Raw genomic sequence first — 22,169 nt, forward strand, 5'->3', positions numbered from 1 at the left:
GCCTTGAAAACGAAACCGAAATTGAAATAACTTCCCCCGACGGGTGTCGCCGCTATCGCCGCTACGTCATTTCCTGCGTCTCGCGGTGGGCAGCCGGGAGCACATGTGTGTGTTCTCCGTGACATTCTTGAAGTTGTGAGTAATTAGATTGTTTTTTGCTGCGTTTAGGTTGTACCACCTCGTTGTTTTCGTGTACTTTTGTGCTCATCGACGCGAAGTGAGCGTCCGGAGTGAAGGCGACGCGATTATGCGTGAGAAAGAAGGGCACCAGCGGCCTACGACATCGGTGTTTCTTTGTGACAGTGTGTTTACTACGCCTACGACGGCCGTCATTCGTGGCGAAGGAGAAAACATCTTCCATTCGGCCTGAACAGTGATGAAGTGGACGTTTTGTTTTTCGGCGGAATGCATCGTCAACATGGTCCATCCACTACGTAAACGAAACGGCGTGCCCAGAGTACAGATCGTGACAGCGCTCCGCCTTCAAACCGAGGGCCTTTTGCAAGGCGCATGAACTGCTCTTATAAAAGGTACGTACGTAGCCACGTTCAGCGTCGCGTTTTTTATGGTGCGTCATTGTGGTAGTAATTTTCGCGTAATTTATTTAAAGGACAGCGCAAGGTGTGTTGGATGCGAGTGTAGTATATGTACTCCAGGCGTAGCCTATGGGCACCGAATGTGAAAAAGAAAAAAAAAATGAATGTTTCATTGTTCACGTGTCCTCAACTAGAGTTGTAGAGAATTAAGTACTGCTACGCGTCAGTATTCGGCGCAGGCAGGGAAATAATACTTTGGTTTGACTAATTGGTTCTTTCTGTTACCAAAGATGGGCGCAGACTTATACCGGTGTCACACGGCCACTTTCGAGCACGATTGAGCGCGTTCTGGATCGAAATTTTCGACCGCGATTGGCTCCCGTCCACCGATTGTGCAACGAGGCCAAACGCGTCCAGAAATTCGATTCCAGTCAGGATCGATCGCGGCCAAAAGTGTGCAGTGTGACAACCGTATGAAATGTCGCTTGTGTACTTTCACTCAATTGTTATTATTTATTTATTTTTTTGTCGGAGGTCCCGTGGTAGGTAATGGCGCAGGCAGCTTGCAATGCTTGTGGTTTCATGACTAGAACTAATGCAAAACAAAAGAACCACGACCATCCCGGCTATGTACTTATCAATCGCTTTAAGTTTTGCTCGTTTGTTATAGAAGCTGTCGTGCTGTTGCGGATGAATGCGTGGTTGCGCTATTTGTTTATAAATTTATCTTTTTGATAAATAAGCACACCGAGCCTAATCAATCTTCTTCTCGTCCTTGTACTCGTTTCTTGGTTTCACGCAGGCGTGCTTATTATTACTACTATTTGTTTTCTTGTTGTGTGACTGAACCCTGCCTAAGGCGTCCTGTCAGTTGTCAACAGTATTTCTGAAATGAATTGCACTTAGCGTCCTACGGTTATTGTACGCTTCACTACCTTGTTTTAATGTCTAGTTATAAAGTGTATGGTTATTGTAACTATTCTCGGCCTTTATATATGTATTTATTAAGCTGTTAAATGCTTAATTGTATTTGCAGTTTTTAGAGGTTCTTTTATTGAGTCGTCAATCTCGAATGGTATTAATGGTGGGTTGTTTTCTTGTGCCCATGCAGTTGCAGTCAGCATGAAGCAATTGCATGGGAACCGACTGGCTGTCTTGGGCCTACACGTTGCTGAAAAGACAGTGAAGACGTCTGACCCGACAGGTATACTTTTTTCATCACAATTGGCCTACATATTTTTTTCACCGGAGGATGAAGACCTCCCCCAGTGAGCTCCAATTACCCCTGTCTTGCGCTAGCTGATTCGAAGTGAAGCCTGCAAGATTTTTTGACTTCATCGTAGTCTACTTCTCTACCGTCCTTGACTACCCTTCTCTTCTCTTGGCATCCATTCTGTAACTCGAATGTGCCACCGGTTATCTGCCCTATGCATTACATGGTTGGAGAAGGCACTTGGGCTAGTTGGTGCTCATTGCAGACTTGAGACATCAATAACTAGCGTGAAAAAGACAACATCAAGAAGCACATAAGAAAGAAGTCTAGACTTCAACTGAAGTTTTTGCTACACAGAAACATGGAATGCACAGAATGTCGACGGACAGAAACAACACAGGAGCTATCGGAACAAATTTATGAACAGGTTAATTTCACTTACGAACATTCTTGGTAAGAGCCAGAGACGGGTGCTTACACACCTATTCCCCACTTTTTTGATGCAAAGTGGTTCGTATATTTCCCTATGTACCTGCTTCTGGAGCTGCCTGAGCACACGATTGCTTTGAAACTGCTCGGTGCATGAGCACGTATGGCGATGATTGGCCATGTGGCCACCAGCCACCAAGGCACTCTAGCTGCCCTATGTGTCCTCAAGCCAAACAGGTCGGTGTTTAAACGACCGCTTGGGGGAACAAAGATAGGGCAGCTGTCATGGCTGGTGGCCATCTGGCCAATCATTGCTGTAAGTGCTCATGCACTGAGCAGTTTCAAAGCACTCATCTGCCCACGCGGCTCTAAAGGCAGGTCGACATGAAAATATTCGAAGCACTTTGCATCGAAAAGCAGGTGATAAGTGTGTAAGCACCCCTTCCCTTGCTCTCGCCAAAAAAGAGTGTTCGTATGTCGAAATGAACCTGCCCATCGATTGGCTCCAATACCTCCTGTGTCAGGCAGGGAAAAGGAAAGATAAATGTTGCTTCGATGCGTTGAGGTCGCATCCCCTAAATCCTATGTTTCTGCGTAGCCAAAATTTCAGTTGAAGCCTAGAGTTCTGTCCTGTGTGCTTCTAGCTGTCGTCCGTTGTCTTTTTCGCGCTAGTTAATGATGTCTCACGTCTGCACTACATGGCCTGACCAGCTCCCGTTTTTTACTCTTTATGTCAGCTAGTATATCAGCTCCTTCATCTACTTTCTGAACCACGCTGCTGTCTTCCTGTTTCTGCTGCCATCAGGATAGGAGTGGACATGACAAATGAAACTGAATGTCATTTAGACAGAGGAGCAGTGAGACTTCCTGTGCTTTACCTTTTGCTGTTGTACATAATAGTTGAAATTGCACCAACACATCTTTTCCACCTTGTGATTTTCCCATAGCTGTGGCAAATAAATATACAGGCTTTAAGAAACTAGAAATGCAGTTTGCCTAAGAAAGAGAATACTCTTGCACCTAAAGGTAATGTGTATGGTGCTCTGACTCTTTTGATGCATGTGCCTTGAGAGGTGTTGACGTTGTTCTTCATTTCTTTCTCAGTAAGCTTTACTTGATGGGTCTGACTTTGTATAAAGAAATAAGTTCTAAAGAAACCATAATACCTAACAGGCAGAATTGTCGAGGTTGAAAGTCAAGTTTTCTTTCATGACATTTTTTTCAGGCTGTACTAGTTGATCCATGATGTTCGACAGACAGCGCAGACTTGTACAAGGGACGTCAAAAGTGGCGAGAAATGGAACAAATGCTATCGCCTTTTTCTCCATCCTTTGTCGAGTTCACATTGTCTAATGTCATCGACCAATACCAACTAGCCCGTTTGCGTACCTGTACTAGTTGAGCCATTTATACTATGGTACTCTAAACCAAATGTGATAAATTCAAAATTGGTGCCTTTTCTATCTTTGTACAAATACCTGTTTCATAAAATAGTTTAAAGTGCTATGGCTGATGTCATGTTTCGACACCACCATAACCTCATAAAATATCTTCATGGATGCAAAAGGTGCCTCTTGTGCAAGTTCCGTTCTAGCCTGACACGGAAAACAAACCTGGCAGAAGGTAGAGCACATGCTCTTTTGTAAACAAAACGCATGATTGCATTTTCTTGGCAGTTATTGCAATGTTTTCTGATGTTTATCTGCATGAACATTAATTATCTCAGCTGCTAAAGACACATCACTAGACACTGTGAGCAGAAAAAAGTGATTGTGCAGTACTGTTGAAGTCATGCAACATTATGTTTAAGCAAACTGGCAGGGATGCTAGCTGTTAAAAAGGAAAAGCTGACTTCTAGAAAAATTTGCACTCCTAAATGTGGAATTGAAATTCACTATGCTTATAAGCTACGAAAGATTTCCAGGATGATCAGACTAGTTACACTGGCCATTTGCTGATTCAATAAGGTTCACTGAAGCTTGTTTTTAAATTCACACTGTTTTTATTCAGGGTGATGATTTTCAGTCTTGTGGAATTTTTAAGTATAGTCCTGTTGCATATAGCATAATTCTAGTCCTTGAGCAGGAATATTCAAACACGCAGATATATCTAGCACAAGAAATCAAAACATATTAAACTAATTAAAAAAATTATTATCTTTCGAATGAATTACATTATAGCTAATATAACCGAAAAGAAAGGGGCTTAACCAAGAAACCCGATGTTTATTAATCATATCCTAAGAAGCCAGCAAACACTTACACCAAGGACAAGTTAGGGTAAATTACTTGTGATTAACAAATGAAATAAAGAAATGATAAATTAATGGAAATGAAAGTGGATGAAAAAACAGCTTGCTGCAGGTGGGGAACGAACCCACGTCTTTGCATTACGCGTTAGATGCTTTACCAATTCAGCTACTGCAGGCGCCGTTTCCCCATCACTTTCTTGGGTATTTATGCTTCCTAGTAGAACGCTGGGAGTGTTTGCCAGCGCCACCACATATCTGGGGCACATATTGTAATTTACGAATTATAGCCAGTGAGATTACAAGGTGTATCTACTTGGAATTGATTTCCAGAATGGCGTCAGTTTGGAGATATGCACCATCAAACTTGCCGGAAAAATGCACTGTTGTTCCACTTACTTGTTTAACAAAATGTACTTTTATGCACTGAGGCACAAAAGTGGGTTGTGCACTGATGCACAACCCACTACTTTACCAGTAGTACTGAAAACATTTTGGCTCTTTATCATTAATGCACTGATGTTTAAGCTATAGAATGTCACTTGCCCCATCTTCCTATCTCTTCACGTTCCAAAGTAATCGAGCAATGCATGGCATCCAGTGGTGATGTCCGGTTGAAACAGTGGGCTGTGATTGAATTTCTCACTGCGGATGGTTCTGCGCCCTTCAACATTCATTGCCATCTGAAAGCAGTTTACGGGGATGCCTGTGTTGAAATCAGCACTGTGCGTAGGTGGGCAAGTACTGAGAAACATCAAAATCCAGCCGCATCAAATGTACAGGATCAGCACCGAACTGGACAGCCCACAATGGCTTCTTGTGAGGATCATCAACATCAGGCAGACGAGTTGAATCGGGTCAATCGTAGGATCAAGCAACACCAGATTGCAGCAACACTCGCTATTTCCATTGGTTCAGTGAACCACATAATTAAAAACCTCCTGGGTTACAAGAATTGAACTTGTTGGCTATGCTTCGACTTTCTCATGTCAGTCGTCAGTTACCGTGACACCCTACAAGCGCAAGTCTTCTTGTAACGCAGGTCTTTAATGATGTGGTTCACTGAGGCAATGGAAATGGCGAGTGTTGCAATCTGGTGTTGCTTGATCCTGCGATTGCAGCGAGTCAACTCATCTGCTGATGTTCATGACCCTCATCAGAAGCCATTGTGGGCCATCCATTTCGGTGCTGATCCGGGAGATTTGATGTGGTAGGATTTTGGTCTTTCACCGTCCTTGCCCACCTCTGCACAGTGCTGACGTCAACACAGGCATTCCTGTAAACTGCAGTCAAATGGCCATGAATGTTGATATGCGCACAACCTTCCCCAGTCAGAAATTCAATTACAGCCTGTTGTTTCAACTGGACGTCACCACTGGATGCCATGAATTGCTCGATTACTCTGGAACGAGAAGAGATAGGAAGGCGAGGCAAGTGACATTCGATAGCTTAAGCATAAATGCATCAATGATAAAAAGTTCAAAAAGTTTGCTGTAATATTGGCAAAGTAGTGGGCTTGGAGGCAATAATTTCTGAATTGCCCTCATATAGTTGTGTAGCCTGTCTCTCCTACATTCATGATGTGGCAGATTAAATGCCTTATTCTTTCGAAATAACGATTTCCTGGAAGTAAGCACTATATGTGCTTGTTTTCTTTAACCTGCTCTTCATGTGATCTTGAAATATTAAAGTGAATGATGCAGGGAAGTGCTGCTAGTCATGTTTCGTGTACTTTTCCTGACATTAAATTGCAACAAATCATTTTGCAGGTAGAAAAGAAGCAGATGGCTACAGTGATCAATGAAGAAATGGCTTCATCTATGATGGCTCGCCTTAGGACATTGGAATGGAGCTACAAAAAGGCATCATCATCCTCGCCTGTGCCCTGGAACTTTGGTTTGAATGAGACTGTTCTTCAATGTAGAACGGCCGCAAGACTTGTCACCACAAGGCATAGTGCAAGCTCAAAATATTGTACAGGAGGCTAGAATAAATGACCCTCCATGCAGTCACTCTGTATCTGTGATAAATGGGACCAATTCACGCAGAACACTCACAAGTGATAATGTGTTTTCTCTCAAAGTTGCTATGCAGTGCGTTTGTAAACACATTACCTATTGTATGCACACCATACATAACATTTCTGTGTGCTAGCCTAACTGCAGACTTAGAAACAAACAATGAAGTGCATATGTACCCGCTTCCACATGCCGTACTTCAAGGGCTATTATATTGCTCATTACACCCGATAGGTGAAGGGGTAATATATTCCTGATCACACCCTTACACCCCATGGGTCGAAGGGTAATATGTTGTTCAAAACACCCTCAAGGGATAGGGTGTTATTGGAATATAGAATAACCATCATAAGGGTGTAATTCCCTATAAAACCCAGCTTTTTCAAGGGTGCTAGGGGGTTAGTTATAGACACCGAAAAATACCCTTAGGGGTGTAAATTATTTTACAGTGTAGCTTATTCGTTGCGCGTTTTTCTTATGTTTCACTTAGATTTGTGACTTCAGCCATGCCCTGCAACGCGGATGACACTCCTCAAAGACTGTGTTTTTTTCGACTTTGTTGATGACCATGAGGATGCTAAATTTGCGTTCATCATTGTGCATCCTTCTTCTATGTCATCATCCCTCTGTCATCACTATGTCATCATCCCTGATCCAGCCTTTACGTCCCCGCTCCCCCCTTTCCTTGCGCAGAGTAGCAGGGCTAGAGCGCGCTAGCTCTGACCGATCTCTCTGCGTTCCTTCAAATAAATTTTCCTTTTTACTAGAGACATCCCTGCGCTGAAATCGTTCAGCCATCGTGAAAATGATGGCTAATGAGTACATACATTTCTCTGATCTTCGCGATTGCGTCTTGAAATGTTATTCTGGCTGTGTTTACTATGGTTTATCTAGCTTTATTAGCCCTAATTTTGAAGCAATCTTACTTCCTTAAGGGTACAATGGTATAAGATTCTGTGGGTATGCACAGTCGCTACGAATTCTGGCATTCATAATGCAATATTTTGTTGAACATTGTCAGTTTCCGATTTAGCAAAGAATTTCGAAGTCGCAGAGCATTTAGAAGCAATATAGACGACGTTTGCACCTCTTGTACACTAGCGCCAGACTTCCCTTGAGTAAGTTTGCTAGGAAACTCTGTGCTGAGCGCTTAACGCGGCACTCGTCGTCCTGGCGCACCACTGTCGATAGCTGCTCAGCGGCAGAGTAGCTCTGCTCTGCAGTGAAAACAGTCAACGGGGGGGATGTCGCATTGCTGAAATAGCGAAACCGTCTTCGCTTTTTCTCGAAAGTATTGCAGGCTAGCGCCGCCAGGTCTACCGAGAGAGCTATGCGGCTATGGCTCGCAAGTTGCAGCTCATACTGAACGTGATACTGCATCGTCATCATTATGACCATCATTATCATCCGCGTATATTTATGTCCACTGCCAGGACAAACGCCTCATCCTGCGATCTCCAATTACAATTGTCTTGCGCTAGCTGATTCCACCTTTGGCCTGCAAGTTTCGTAATTTCAATCGCACGCCTAGTTTTCTGCTGTGATCGGTAGCGCTTCCCTTCCCTTGACACCCATTCTGTAACTCTAATGGTTCACCGGCTATATATCCCAAGCATTACATGGCCTGCCCAGCTCCATTTTTTCTCCTAATGTCAACTAGGATATTGTCTACCCTTGTTTGCTCTCTGTTGCGCACCGTTATATTTCGTAAAGCGGATGCACCTATCATTTTTGGTTGCAACCCTCCTTGTGCAGTCCGTAACTTGTCCTCGAGTTTCACTGTTAACCTCAAAGTTTCTGCCACATATGTTAGCACGGCTAAAATTCAATGATTGTACACTTTTTATCACTATATTTATTTAGTATTTAAGCACACTGCTGTGGCAAACAATATATATATATATATATATATATATATATATATATATATATATATATATATATATATATATATATATATACATACATATATATATATATATATATATATATATATATAGTCATATCATAAGAAGCCAACAAACACTGACACTAAGGGCAACATAGGGGAAATTACTTGTGCCTTATAAATGAAATAAAGAAACGATAAACTAATGGGAATTAAAGTGGATGAAAAAACAACTTGCCGCAGGTGGGAACCGAACCCACAACCTTCGGGTTCGGTTCAGAACCAAGGTGTTCAAAAGCCAGGGTTTCAATTGCTCGAGAAACGTCAGTAATATATATCAATTATCCTATTCACAAGTTGCGAAGTTGACAGGTCCAAAATAATTTTTGGTAGTAGAGTGCTACAGTCTCAGCACTTTTGTTGCAGGGCTACGATGGAAAAAATAAACAATACGTTATTATCACTAGACCAAAAATTACACAAAAAATTAGGCACGCAATTTCTATCAGTGACACCTGCGTGGCTCTGCGTTGCGCTGAACATTATTTCGTTATTCTACGTTAGAACAGGCGAGCATTTTCGCAATTTGATCTCGGCGAACTCGTAGTGCTGCGCAAATGTGTTAGCGTAAGCTGTACGCTGCGATACAAGTGAACCTGCCGGACGCTGTAGCCCAGTGGCTAAGTAGCATCGCGCTCCTGAGCTCGAGGTCGCATGGTCGATCCTGGCCATCGTGGCCACATATTATCGGTGGCAAAATGCTAAGATCGCGGTGTACTTAGATATAGGCGCAGCCCTAAGAAATCCCAGGTAGTCAACACTAAGCCAAAGTCCCCCATTACGGCGTGTCTCAAAATGAAATTGTGGTCTTGGCACGTAAAACTTCCGAATAATTAAAATTGAAGTTGTCTATTAGAAAAAGAACTTCGTTCCGAGTGCCGCTCTTTCCTGTCCAGCCCGTGTTTCACATTTGTTTTGCGTCCTGTTACACATCAATAACTGCTACAGTGAAAGCGTGCTTAATGATTCGGGTACCAAGAATGAATCTAGACTGGTTTCCTTAGCAACATTAACTGATTCGTGCTACATAAACTGCAATAAAACACAAATAAACGGCCCATTTATTTTGCTCCAGCAATTCCAACTCCTCACCCTGTTGTCTGCATCTCCACTACTGGCAGCGACAGCGTTGAACTCCACCGTCCGCATCATTTCAGCGCGCAGTTCCACCAGAGCTTGACTCAGTGCCTGCGATAGAAGTGAAAGCTGCGTTATTTTGACTCGTGGGCTAATGTCCCACAGGGTGCCTGTTGACTCAGCAGGCAGCCTGTTGGTGACTGATGGTCAATCGTGCGGATTGTACCAACGCGCATCGTAGCAGCTGAAAATAATACTGTGGAACAATAGATTCATCACACGTACGACTGCCGACATAAACTTTGAACTCCAGTCTACCTGAGCATGCCACGGTTATATTAGACTTGTTTGGATAAGCTACGCATTCGTAAACTTTTGACGCTGATGAGAAATGAGCAGGCAGAATGATTGTAAGGGAGCTAGATGGCTGAAGGGGGAGGGGGTATAAGAAAATTAGAAATAACTAAATAAAGCATGCTGCATTACAAAGACAAGGTCAATTAAGGAAAAGCAATGCTTTCATGGTCCTTTACCTGGCATGAGAGCCATCTTGAAACAGCGTGCAATGGGACGCCACAACAGAAAGAAAGACGAACAGACGGCAGCTGTGGAATTTGGTGACCTAACAAAAATATCTGCAAAAACTAGAAAAATACAAATATTAGTCTATCCATATGAGTTTAAATTCACTTTTCTGCCTGCTAAACTATGGTAACCACAAAAATATCCATCGTGATTAGCAGCAGATGTTTCGGTGAGAATACCCGCAGGCTTCGTCTTCCTCTTCTTAGAGCAGGTAGTAGTCATATTCTCACCACGTCGAGAATTGTTTCGCGTGTTTAAGAGGAAACTTTATTTTGTTACCAATTTCAAGGAAGCCTATTGAAATATATGTAAATACGGAAGTGCTTCTCTGAGATTACGTCAGCACCTATTGCAATGAAATGTGTTGCCGTTGAGTGAGGCAGTTAAATTGTGACTGTAGGACGCAGCATTTTGATTTAATTACTGAAGCTCTTGTATAAAAATTGCCGAAATTTAGTTCAAAAAAATAGAATTACGATGTTTATAAATTCGAAGCTCTAAGCAAAATACAGATATCGCTATTATTTAAGCTGCATCCGCGCAAACCACCTGAAGTGGGCCAATTTATTATAATAATTTGTAGCTTACCTGTATTTGTACAACGTCGACAAGCATTCTTCAGCAGTCGTATTCACAAATAAGTTATATAATTCAAAGGGGTGTACCATACATGAATTTCGTCCGCTTTATGTGTATAAATAAATGTAGCTTTCAGAACTATGATATCGTTTTTAATTAGCTAGTTACATGGTTGTAAAGTGATATGCCCGCTTTTCAAGATTTTCCAGCTTTCAACACATAAAAAAAACAATTCACAGATCTAATGAATATAGTCACTTCAGTTTACTTACACAACGTCTTCTAAATGCATGAGAGCGCATCAAATTTAATTTCGTGATTGCGGAGAAGGAAAAAAAACAATTCCTACATTCCCATCTATTTAGATAGGAGGAACCGAGCCAAAGCTTCCTCTTAAGCAATCACTAATATTTAACACCATAGAAGTGCCCCTCGAGAAGATACATTGACCTTGTCGAAGCAAGTAGCAAAGCCGAATGCTGACCATAAATTTGCCTTCAACGGGCTGACGAACAATATATTTTAACCAGTGTGTCTCCTTTAGTTTTTCAATTAACGCTCTCAATTTCATTTGGTCTTAATTTTTGCAAAACAAGAAATGAAGCAACAAAAAAATTCAAAGCCATGCCTTTTGTCCATTGCCATTTGAACGATTAACAGCTATACAGACTTCGCGTAGACGCTCCACAAACTGAGGTCACCGAACGTGTTTAACAGCATCTATAGCATGGCCCATCAAAGCCAGGCATCTGGAAGTCAAGCTCTGCTGAATGCTGGGCTTCGCTTCAACGGAACTGCGCACAGATCAATAAATGTTCTCAATGTGTGCCTCTGATTAGGTTTGCCGATGACATGGTGAAGTAAGCTTTCAAGCACGTAATATGCCTGCTTCCGGAACACTCATGCAAATGTGTACACATTGACAACGGAAGAAAAAAGACGACCACGGCTCCTAATCTTGAGTCTCGTCTGTTAAATGAGATATGTGTGTACGCTAGTGGCATCGAATTCACAAAGCTTTTAATCCATGAGTACTTTTTGCCATCTTCTGGCCACATCTGGTCATAATATGTGCAGCATCAACGATTGCCTGACATATTACCTTACGAAGAACTACAGCGTAAGAGCTTTTTGTTAATGCGGTTTCAGGTACCCTGTGGCTCGGGTGCGGGCACATTCCAGCACCTCAGGGCTTGGCGTCGTGTATTTCGGAACCTCTGGCACTATCTAGGACAATACCAATTCTTCAGCAGCAGAAAACTAATTTCTTCCCGATCGATTACATTGAGTTTGAGTTCAGGCAAACGGAAATTGTAGTTTGCTCTTTATATTATCAGATTTTTGCAAGCAGTCCTTCCGTGAATCCCCTCCCCGCACCACTTGATTGGAGGATAGGGAAAGCGTAAGTCTAATTAAACATGCGAAAAGAAGTTCCCAGTTAAATACAAACTAAAATATGGTGGGTGCCTTTTTGATTGCTTTAGATTACGTAAAAGTTTTACGAATCGCCTGCAGCAGATGGAAATGAATGCTCGCGCCTTTGGGCTAACTCTAATTGATGTCGCTCTTGGACGACTCCGCTAACCTTTGCTGCGCGTTAAGGTGGACGGCGTCGGCCGTGCACGCAGGAGCCTCGAAGGAAGGAACTTCACTAGTTGGCATACGTTTCGAGACTGGTTTATTTACAAAAGATAGATCGAAGAAAGGAGGAAGCGAAGAGAGAAGAAACAGAAAGTCCACGTTCTCTTTTGGCAGCACTGAGGCCTTCGTCCTTGTCGAGGGCGCCCGCGCCTCGCACTAAGTAGGCGGTTCGCCGAAAAGTCGGTGGAACGGATCAGGTTGTTTGTAGATGCGCCGGCCGGTACGTGGTGCAGTGGGGCGCCCCTCGCCCGTTCGCCGGCTACCTCTTTCTCTTGTGTCGTCCGTCTCCCAACCACGGGTGGAACAATGTATGGTGATCGTTTGCGACTTTCAACCTCCTCCCCCGCAATGAGCGCGGGCTCATTCCCGGTCACCACTGTTCGCACAGGCTGGCACCTCACTGAGCTCGAGTGGCTAAAAGGCTTGTACGGGTCGTCGCAGTTCGCTTTGGTTCGGGAGAAGGATCTTGCAAGCGCGTATACGGCCATCTCTTCCTGGAAAGGTCTCCAAAACACGACACATTTTCCACATCTGGCGTGGAGCCCGATCATCGCCCTCCCCCGCAAATCTCTTAAACGCCATCAGGAATGACTTCGCCCAGAGGTCTCTAACAAGCTCCAGGTGAACGGCTCGTGTTGTCGCACAAGTAAACAAAGCAATATAAGCTTTGTGTTCGGACCCGCTATCATTGTAGAATATGGGCCCCGCAAAGTCGATACCCGTAGTCTCAAATGGGTGAGCCTGCGTCACTCTGTAGGGGGGAAGCGGGGCAGTGGGCTCTTGTGCAGCTCGGCAACTCTGCCTCTGGCACGGAAGACAGCATCGAATGACCGATTTGATGGCCTGTCTTCCTCGAATAATCCAGTAGCGTTCTCGAAGTTGGGATAACGTGTCCCGTACTCTGGCGTGCAGTAGGCGTCTATGCTCCCAAGAAATGAGCAAGCGTGTGAACGGATGAGACGGTGATAATATTACGGGATGCCTAGCGCTTTCTTCTTCTATGCTGTATTGAAGCTGCTCGCCAACTCTCAATATAACGTCAGCGTCCAAGAGTGGGTTCAACGCTATCACCGACGATGCCCGGTCGAGCGGTCTGGCGGCCCGCAGCAGGCAAGCATCGTTCCCGAACGTGTCTAATTGACAGGTTCTTTGCCAAAGCTTTTCCGCATCGGCTACCTTTTCAGCCGTCGCCTCGCCCGTAAGTTTCGACCGGCCTCGGCAGTTTAGAATGAAACGCCTGACCCACGCTGTTAGGCGGAGCACTCTTCAGTTCAGGGAACAGAGATATCACCCGAGGAATACCACAGCGACGCCGGATGGACGCTCGCGGGGGAACGCATGTCGAGGCTGCGCCAGCGGACCCCAGCCAGCGGCAAGCCCGACGGACCCGGCGAGAGTCAAACAAGCACGAGGTAATAATTCTACAAGAACGTCAGAGCCTCTGCCATCAAGGCAGCACGCATGCCAGCCATGCCACTAGAAGAAACCAAGATAGTTGTCAGACCCAGAGGGGGACTGGACATCGTCAAGACCGGCATCACCACCGTCGCTGCGGCCATACTCACTGCGGCCAAGATCACGAGCGAGGAAAGCGCCGCGGACACCATCTGCCCCAACACACAACAGAGCATCATGGTCGTAAGTACACCGAACGAAGACAACGCGGCAAGGTACGCTAAAATCCAGGAAATATCCATTCAAGGCAAACCCTACGAGGTCAGCGCATATCGCACGGCACCTCACGACACCGTGAAGGGCGTCATCAGAGGCATCCCCATCGAGGCGAGCGCCGAAGAGCTAGATAGAAAGATCGTCAACGAGAGGAACCCGCTAGCAATGGCCTCAAAAGGATTGGAAGCACGACCACTGCGATTGTGGTGTTCCAGGGGCCCAAGGTACCGAACTTTGTCCGATACGGAGTCACCCTGATACCGTGCTGCCTCTACAAAAAACAGATCGACGTCTGCCAGCAGCGCGGCCGAGTGGGACACCGCAAGGACGTGTGCCCGACCCCCCCAATCAAGACGTGCCTGGCCTGCGGACTCGCGAACCCTACAGAAGACCATCGCTGTACCCCAAAATGTCAGTTGTGCGGTGGCGAACACCCGACCGGAGACCGAACGTGCAAGGCGACATACAAGATCCCCTACGTAGTGCGCAAGCGACAATGGGAGCGCCGACAGGCCGAACGCCAGCTGCTGTCGGAGAGCGATTTCCCGCCACTCGACAAGCCGCCAGCTGCGCGAAAGTCAAGGACCCCGTCGGAAAACCGCGCGCCCAAATCCAGAGACAGCAGTTGTTGCAAGAGAAGCCTCAGCAGGAAAACGTCACCATCACGTGAGCGAGTGAGCTGGGTCGACGCAGCGAAAGGAAACAACATAAGGAACGCGCAGAAAATCACCGAAACCACGAAGCAAGAAGATATTAATAAGGTCCGGGAGGCAAATGATCTCCTACGACAAGAAAACGCGGCGTTGCGAGTGACCATCAACAACCTCACGAAAGAGATCGCCGAGATCCGTCAGTTGCTGCTATGCAACAACGAGCCTCTACAGAGACTCACGCCAAGCACAAGCAAGACCGAGGAAACGACAACGAACATCCAGGAGAAAGCCATAGAGGAACCGGAACCGAAGAAGCGAGCCATCGAGGCCACGCGCACGCAAACAGAAAACGATCGCATCGACAGCCTCGAAGCGAAATTCGAAGCGACATTCAGCAAACTCGAACAGCTAATCACGACAAACATCGCAGCAGTGACAGCAGTGAAACAAACAATGGAGACCTACCAAGCCGATAACACGAACAGATTCGCCTACATCGAAAGGACCCTACAGCCGATGGTAGGCCACCCGACGTTTGCGCCCCTCTTCGCGCATCATCCACGCAACCAGGGAGACCCGTATACGCCAACGCAATCATGGCCGCCAACGCAACACCAGCAGCAGCAGGTGTAACCGCGTGGCAGTGGAACTGTCGCGGCTTCGGAAGGAAGAAGGCAGTCATCCAACAGCACATCGTACATGCCGCGCGCAAGCCAGACGTTATACTACTACAAGAAACACTAACCGACGCACCGTCCCTCCCCGGCTACAGAGTGCACAAGGGACCGCCCGACGGCAGAGGCCTGTGCACCCTGGTCAGGAAGGGACTCACGTTCGTCGAACATGAGCTGCAAAGGAATATCAAGATCGAGCACACACTCACCGAAATCATCCCGGGCAAGAAGAGAAAAGGAAGCATATTTCTGCTCAACGTCTACAGCAACCCATCTCAGAGAAAACAGAGATTCAAGACATTACTGCACAGAGCCAGCACCGCAGCGGGCCGCAACACGCTGATCGCGTGCGGAGGCTTCAACGCGATGAACCCTGCCAGGGGCTACAACAAGTACACAGCAAAGGGCCGCGACCTGTACCAAGGCGCCACGGAACTCGACGTCACCCTCATCACGGACCCGACACATCCGACGAGAATTGGTAACTCCGTGTCCCGGGACACCACTCCGGACCTCACGTTCGTCAAGAACGACATCCGGGGCGCGATCACCTGGAGAAACACGGGGATCGACCTAGGCAGCGACCACACCATCGTGGAAATCGGCATACAGGAACACAACGACACCAGTGTCAAACCACACAGATGGATAGACTGGGATGCCTTTCGCGACGCCAGAAGCCAGAAGAGCGACGGTGACGACGAGATCGAAGACATCGACTCGTGGACGGCCGAAATCACCAAGAGCGTACGCGACGCGACCAAGGAGATTGAAACCGGCGCGGAGATCGACAAAGTAGACAGCCGGCTTGCGCATCTCATCGAGGCCGAACAGTGGATACTCAATCGCTGGAAGAAACAACGGCTTAACCGCAGACTGAGAAAGAAGGTGGCGAAGCTGAACCGAGCGATCGAGGATCACTGCCGCGCTCTCTGCATGCAACAGTGGAACAATATCTGCAACGCGGCAGACGGGCAGATGCATAGCGGGAAGACGGGGAACCTACTGCGGCACCTGCTCGACGAAACGAAGACCAAGTCGCACCAAAGGGACAGACTCGCCAGGCTCATACATCGCGGCGGTCTCAGCACACGGCGTCGACGAAGTCACCAGGCGCATTAACGACAAATACCTGCCGACTACGCCCACCGAACAACACGCGCCGTACAGCGGCCTGCCTAACGCGAACCTCGATCGTGACATCGACGTCGAGGAGGTACGCGCGGCCCTGCACGACCTCAACAGCCGGTCGGCAGCCGGCCCGGACCTCGTCACGAACAAGGCGCTCAAGAACCTCGATGACGGCTCGATTGAAAAGCTCGCAAATACTACAACAAGTGCTGGAGAGCGGGCGCGCTGCCAAAGCTGTGGAAGACAGCCAAGACCATCCTGATCCCCAAGCCGGGGAAGCCGCCGGACACGGATAATCTTCGGCCCATCTCGCTCACGTCCTGCGTGGGCAAGGTGCTGGAGCACGTCCTGCTCAACAGGTGGCAAGACTACCTGGAACGAGAAGGTCTGTACCCGGCCACATTGATCGGCTTCAGACAGCACCTCAGCACGCAGGACGCGATGCTGCAGCTCAAGCACCAAATCATCGATGATGGCGGCAGCGCCCGCGACAACAAAGCCATCCTAGGGCTCGACCTGCAGAGCGCCTTCGATAAGGTGAAACACTCGGCGATTCTGTCCCAAGTCTCCAAGCTCAACATGGGGGAAAGATATCCTACAACTACATCAAGGACTTCCTCACGGACAGGACCGTCGAGCTACGAGCAGGCGACCTACAGACGTAAGAGAAGAAGCTCGGGAGCACCGGAACACCGCAGGGATCGGTCATTTCGCCGATGCTGTTCAACCTGGTAATGATCGGAGTGGCCGAAAAGCTCGAGCGCATCGAAGACGCCAGGCACACCATCTACGCGGACGATATCACGATATGGGTGACCGGTGGCAGCGACGCCCACATCGAGGGCGCGCTGCAAGCTGTCTTCGACGCAATAGAAGACCAGCTGGAAGGCACCGGACTGAGATGTTCGCCGAGCCAATCGGAGCTTCTCATACTCCCACCTATCAAATACAGCAGAGGCAAGACCAGACAACGCGAAAACGAAAAAATCAGAATCGTCACTAAATCCGGCAACGTGATCCCCGAGGTCGGCAAAATTAGGATCCTAGGCATGGTCATCGAAAAGCACGGAAGAAACGGCGAAACCATCGCCCGTCTCAAAGCAAAAGCAGCCAACGCGATTCGACTCCTCAAACGAGTCACTTCCCGAAAGGCTGGCATGAGAGAGGAGAGCATAATTAGGCTCGTCCAATCCTTCGTCATCAGCCACGTCGCGTACGTTGCAGCCTACCACAGATGGCTGCAACATGAACGAAACAAAATCAACGTGCTCATCAGAAGAGCGTACAAGACGGCGCTGGGCCTGTTCGAGTCCACAAGCACGACCCGCTTGTTACAACTCGGGGTACACAATACGCTCGAAGAAATAGCCGAAGCGCAACGGACCTCTCAACTGGAGCGGCTGTCCATGACCAAAGCCGGGAGGAAGATACTGGACGATCTGGGAATTAGACGCTCGAACGAGGTGGAGATGAAGATCCTCGTCCCCGAAGAGGTCCGACGCCAGACCAGAATCGACCCCATACCGAGGAACATGAATCCCGAGTTCATCAAGGGAAGAAGAGCGGCGAGGGCCAAGGCTCTCATCGACCAGCATGCCAACGACGAACACGCGCGGTACGTGGACGCGGCCGAATACCAACGGAACGCCTTCGCAGCGGTCGTCATAGAGACGTCAACCAGCGCTACGAGGACGGCAGCGAGCGTAAGAAGCGCCGAAGCGGAACAAGCGGAGGAGGTAGACATCGCCCTGGCCATCGCCGACGCAGACTGCCACACGGTGCTCAGTGACTCAAGACAGGCGGTGCGAAACTTCGCCAAAGGGCAAATCTGCAGGGAGGCTGAGCGCGTACTGCGAGCGGTAAAACTAGACGAATGAAAAGTACGACGCAAGTGGTTCCCGGCGCACGCGGGCAACGCGTCGGAACGCAATGAGAACCATAATGAGACGGCACACACCGCGGCGCGAGCGCTAACCAACCGCGCCCCGGCGACAGACCGTCCGACGTGGTTCGGAACCAAGGACCGCATGACGGATTACAATGAAATCACGAAGGCCTACCGCTTGGCTCGCAGGACTCTTCCAACCCCACACCCGAGACTGAGTCGAGCGGAGGCGGTAGTACTGAGACAGCCCCAGACCGGATCCCTACCGAGCCCGAAACTGATGAATCGCATGTACCCCGAGACATATCCGACAGATATGTGCAGAGTCTGCCGGAATGAGACCGCAGACTACACGCACATCTTGTGGGAGTGCATTAAATATCCAGAGGACGCTAAATCAAGAACACTCCCACCACGGCTCGAGGCAGCCGCGAAGAGCTACGACCGAGACGATCAGCTCTGGGCCGTCCAGCAGGTCCTCGAGGTGCTCGAAAGGCACGGACCCCAGCGAGCCGGCAACGGCGAACGGAGACCCACGCCGAGTAACGGCAACTTCGAGGATGACGTAGGCCCTCGTCGGGGCGCGCGAGCACCCAACTGCAGGCATAAATAAAGTTTCTCCAATCCAATCCGATCTCGTTAGGGAGCTATGGTCTTCCAGGTTCATAGTGGTTCCGGTGTGCTCTCTGTGATGTTGTGAAGAATATGGACCGCTCGCTCTTCTGCCATGCAAAGCTCGCCGTCCCGGATATCTGGCACCGCAATGACTCGCTCTTCCCTTTTAAGCCACTCTGGGCCTGTCCACCAGTCCTTGCGTCCGACCAGCTCCGCAGGCGAGATCCCACCGGTAAGCAAGTCCGGCGGGTTCTCTTTGCCGGGACAATGTTGCCACAGAGTTGGGTCTGTTAGCGTTTGAATTTCCTGCACTCCATTGCAAACGAAGGGTTTCCACCTTTGTGCAGAACTCCTGATCCAACTGAGTGCAGCAGTTGAGTCTGTCCAACAGTGCACGGAAATGCCGTCTAAGTTCAGTTGTTCTGTCAGGTAGCTTGCGAGCCGTGTACCAATCAGCGCTCCCATCAGCTCTAGCGGCGTTTGTCTTGGTGGCACTGTTTTGAAGACACGGCACATGTCTTGAAAACAGTGCCACCCTTCCAAGTAGATAAGCCTTGCAAGGTGGCCGGCTACCATTCGTAAATTGTAGTATGAGCCGTATATTATACTATAAAAATTGTGAAATTATGTTATTAGTCAATTTTTCCGCTTCAGTTCACTGAGCAAGTAATGTTCGCTTTTATGATAAATCCATATCAAGGATTAGAACAGTGCTAGCTGTCGCAGAATATGTTCAAAAATACTGATAGTCTAACGAAACACTTGGTATATAAAATAGATGTTGAGGTTTGCTTGGATGTTTATTATTGACCTGTCTTACAGCCTTCCTGGAACATAACTCATTCTTTAGGAATGTTTAAGTGGTTTTGGCGAGTTCTACTCTTGTGAAACTGGGTTTCGTTTTTTCCATACCATGGCATTTTCCTATGTCTTGGTTTCGAAAAAGACAACGTGGTCCATCAGGCACTGCATTTTTAAAATGGGCCCACTAAATACCCCACGTATGGTCTATATGACCATACGTGGGGTAAATATAGTGGTTGATTTTTCATTCTTTTCTAGCGAATATTTGGATTGCTCAGTAAAAACTGAAACGGTACCAATAAGTCTGATCCTAATTTTGACTCTGGGAGCATGAAAATATCAATGTACGCCACATCTATGCTTCGCTGTTTGCATGATTTACTGTTGACAAGCGTATGCTTGTGACACATGGGAAGTGAATTTGCTTGTGCTGTACTAATTCCGAGGCTGCGAAATAACTACTCCCATATTCAACAGTGTCAGTCATACTGAAACTTGCGAGCGCGTAAAAATCATAGTTAAGTTCTGCAAATGCTCGCATGTAGGGGCTGTACAAAGGAGTGACGGTCGCTGTCTTACCTTCAACTGCCTCTCTTTATCGTCCACCTGCGATTTCAGAGCGTGCACTAGGCTTCCCAAGTCTTTCTTCTTGGCAGCTTCTTCAAGCTGGCTGGCGAGTTCAGCCAGTCTCCCTTCGAGTGCGGCGATGCTTGTCTCCCGTTGAGCAATCACGGAATCTTTCTCCTCGATAACCTTCTGAAGAGACATCACAGTGTCGCGGAACATTGCAGACGTCTTTTTGGCCTCTTCTGGTTGTCTCTCCCTGTGAAGGTTCATAAGTGAGAACATAGGACCGCAGGTTGAGTAACGTACATGGAACTTGCATGTCTTCATGGGTATTCGGTAGGGTGCGATATAAAAGTAAAAATTGACTGCGAAATGAAATACAAATATCCCCAAAACACGACCTTAGAATATCAGGTCAAGAACAATATTTTTTTTTTATAATTTCAAGACAAAATGCAGTATATCGCTTGCCTAGAGTTCGTTTGACAAAAAAAAAGAAAAGCTTATTTTCATATTGTTTTCTGGACAACCGTGTAACGCGCTTGGTAACTGGACGATAGTCAAACTGAGGAGCTTATGAATGACGACCAAGTTCATTCGCCTACCTGGTACTAGATGAAAATCAGAGCAATTAAATAAGAAAGACAAAGCGTCATCGCATGTACGAAGCGTTGTGCTTACTCAAGTCGCCAAGTTTTTTAGTAGATAACTGTACATCAGAATAAATAAACACAACCAAAATCAAATTGGCTTAATGAAATAATGTTTTAGTACGTATGATGTTTGTTTTGTTATGTGCCAAATATACGACTACGAACCAATTATATCTTTATCCGTGATGGTTTTTGCTCTTCCAGTCAGAGACTTCAGACCTTCCGTGTTAAGAAACATTTGGAGAGCCAAGTAGACACCGCCTCTACACTACCTATGCGGCGGTGCGCATGAAGCACCTCTGATCGTTGTTGCAGTTCAACTTCACAGCACTTGTTGTAGTAATGCCTAATTGTGCGTCACAGTGGGCAATACCTAAAATGTCACTGCGCTATGTACAATAAATGAAAACTTGTTTCGATATGTAATAACTTTACCAGCCACGGTATGGCTTTGGGAATTAAAGGCCTAGTAATTGTTCGTGCAGCCATTATTTATCTAAGTTCGCTTGTTCTATGGACGAACATTTGTACTACACATTTACGCCATGAGTAATATTTATCTCCTTGAGTGGAGAACCACGTTGATACTTTTTACATAATTCAAATGCCATATACTTACCTCTCCAATATAACATCACCTGGAACACTAGTTGAGTGCGGAACCACTTTAGGCACTCCGCTGCAAGAATAAATGACGCCGAAATTAGAGCAATGTGCGTTTGCATTTGTCATGTCAAAATTTACATCAATACCACTTATTTTTCAAGAATGTCCAAGGCGATAAAAAACACCAGCGTGCAATCAATGGTCTAAGCTTAGACGAGTTGCGGACAGGTGTTCTGGGAATAGTGCCTCAGCAATTTCGCGAATACTGTCTTTTGCAACGCTATTCGCAAATTGATTTGAAGAAAAGATCGTTCATAGTTGGAGGGGTTCGCGTTAACGTGTCGTCGATGATATCTACAACATTCAACACGATGGATAGAAAGTGCTGAGACGTTATTAGGTTAACAAAGAGGACAGCCACAGATTAGGAGTCTCCAGCCCCATAACAATGCTACATCGCTTCCATTACCGACCGTTTCGAATCGCTTGGTCCACAAAGTGGCGCAGCATCTGCGACATTTGTATCCGAAGAACCGACTGTTTTTCATTGTATACAACGTTACACATACAGCTTGACAAGCACACGTATGATAGTCAGAATTAAGGGTACCACCTACTTCGTCACCCGGAATGTAA

The 22,169-nt window shown here is 46.9% G+C and overlaps 1 protein-coding gene and 1 long non-coding RNA gene across 5 annotated transcripts in view; one reads left to right on the forward strand and one right to left on the reverse strand.

Moving 5' to 3' along the window:
- LOC135921471 (centrosomal protein of 290 kDa-like) overlaps positions 1–22,169 on the reverse strand; it is a 216,803-nt gene that overhangs the window by 5,712 nt on the left and 188,922 nt on the right. For all 4 annotated transcript variants that reach the window (XM_070528010.1, XM_070528007.1, XM_070528008.1 and 1 more), the window contains 3 exons: positions 21,547–21,606; positions 20,287–20,530; positions 9,485–9,580 (listed from right to left, as the gene is read on the reverse strand). In XM_070528010.1, the coding sequence (XP_070384111.1) occupies positions 9,485–9,580; positions 20,287–20,530; positions 21,547–21,606 (400 nt within the window). The remainder of the gene's footprint in view (positions 1–9,484; positions 9,581–20,286; positions 20,531–21,546; positions 21,607–22,169) is intronic.
- On the forward strand, positions 94–6,447 carry LOC135921441 (uncharacterized). Its single transcript, XR_010570547.2, has 3 exons — positions 94–530; positions 1,648–1,740; positions 6,196–6,447. It is a non-coding gene; the product is annotated as an uncharacterized lncRNA (long non-coding RNA).

This window comes from Dermacentor albipictus, chromosome 10 (assembly GCF_038994185.2).
Source record: "Dermacentor albipictus isolate Rhodes 1998 colony chromosome 10, USDA_Dalb.pri_finalv2, whole genome shotgun sequence".
Classification (NCBI taxonomy): Eukaryota; Metazoa; Arthropoda; class Arachnida; order Ixodida; family Ixodidae; genus Dermacentor; species Dermacentor albipictus.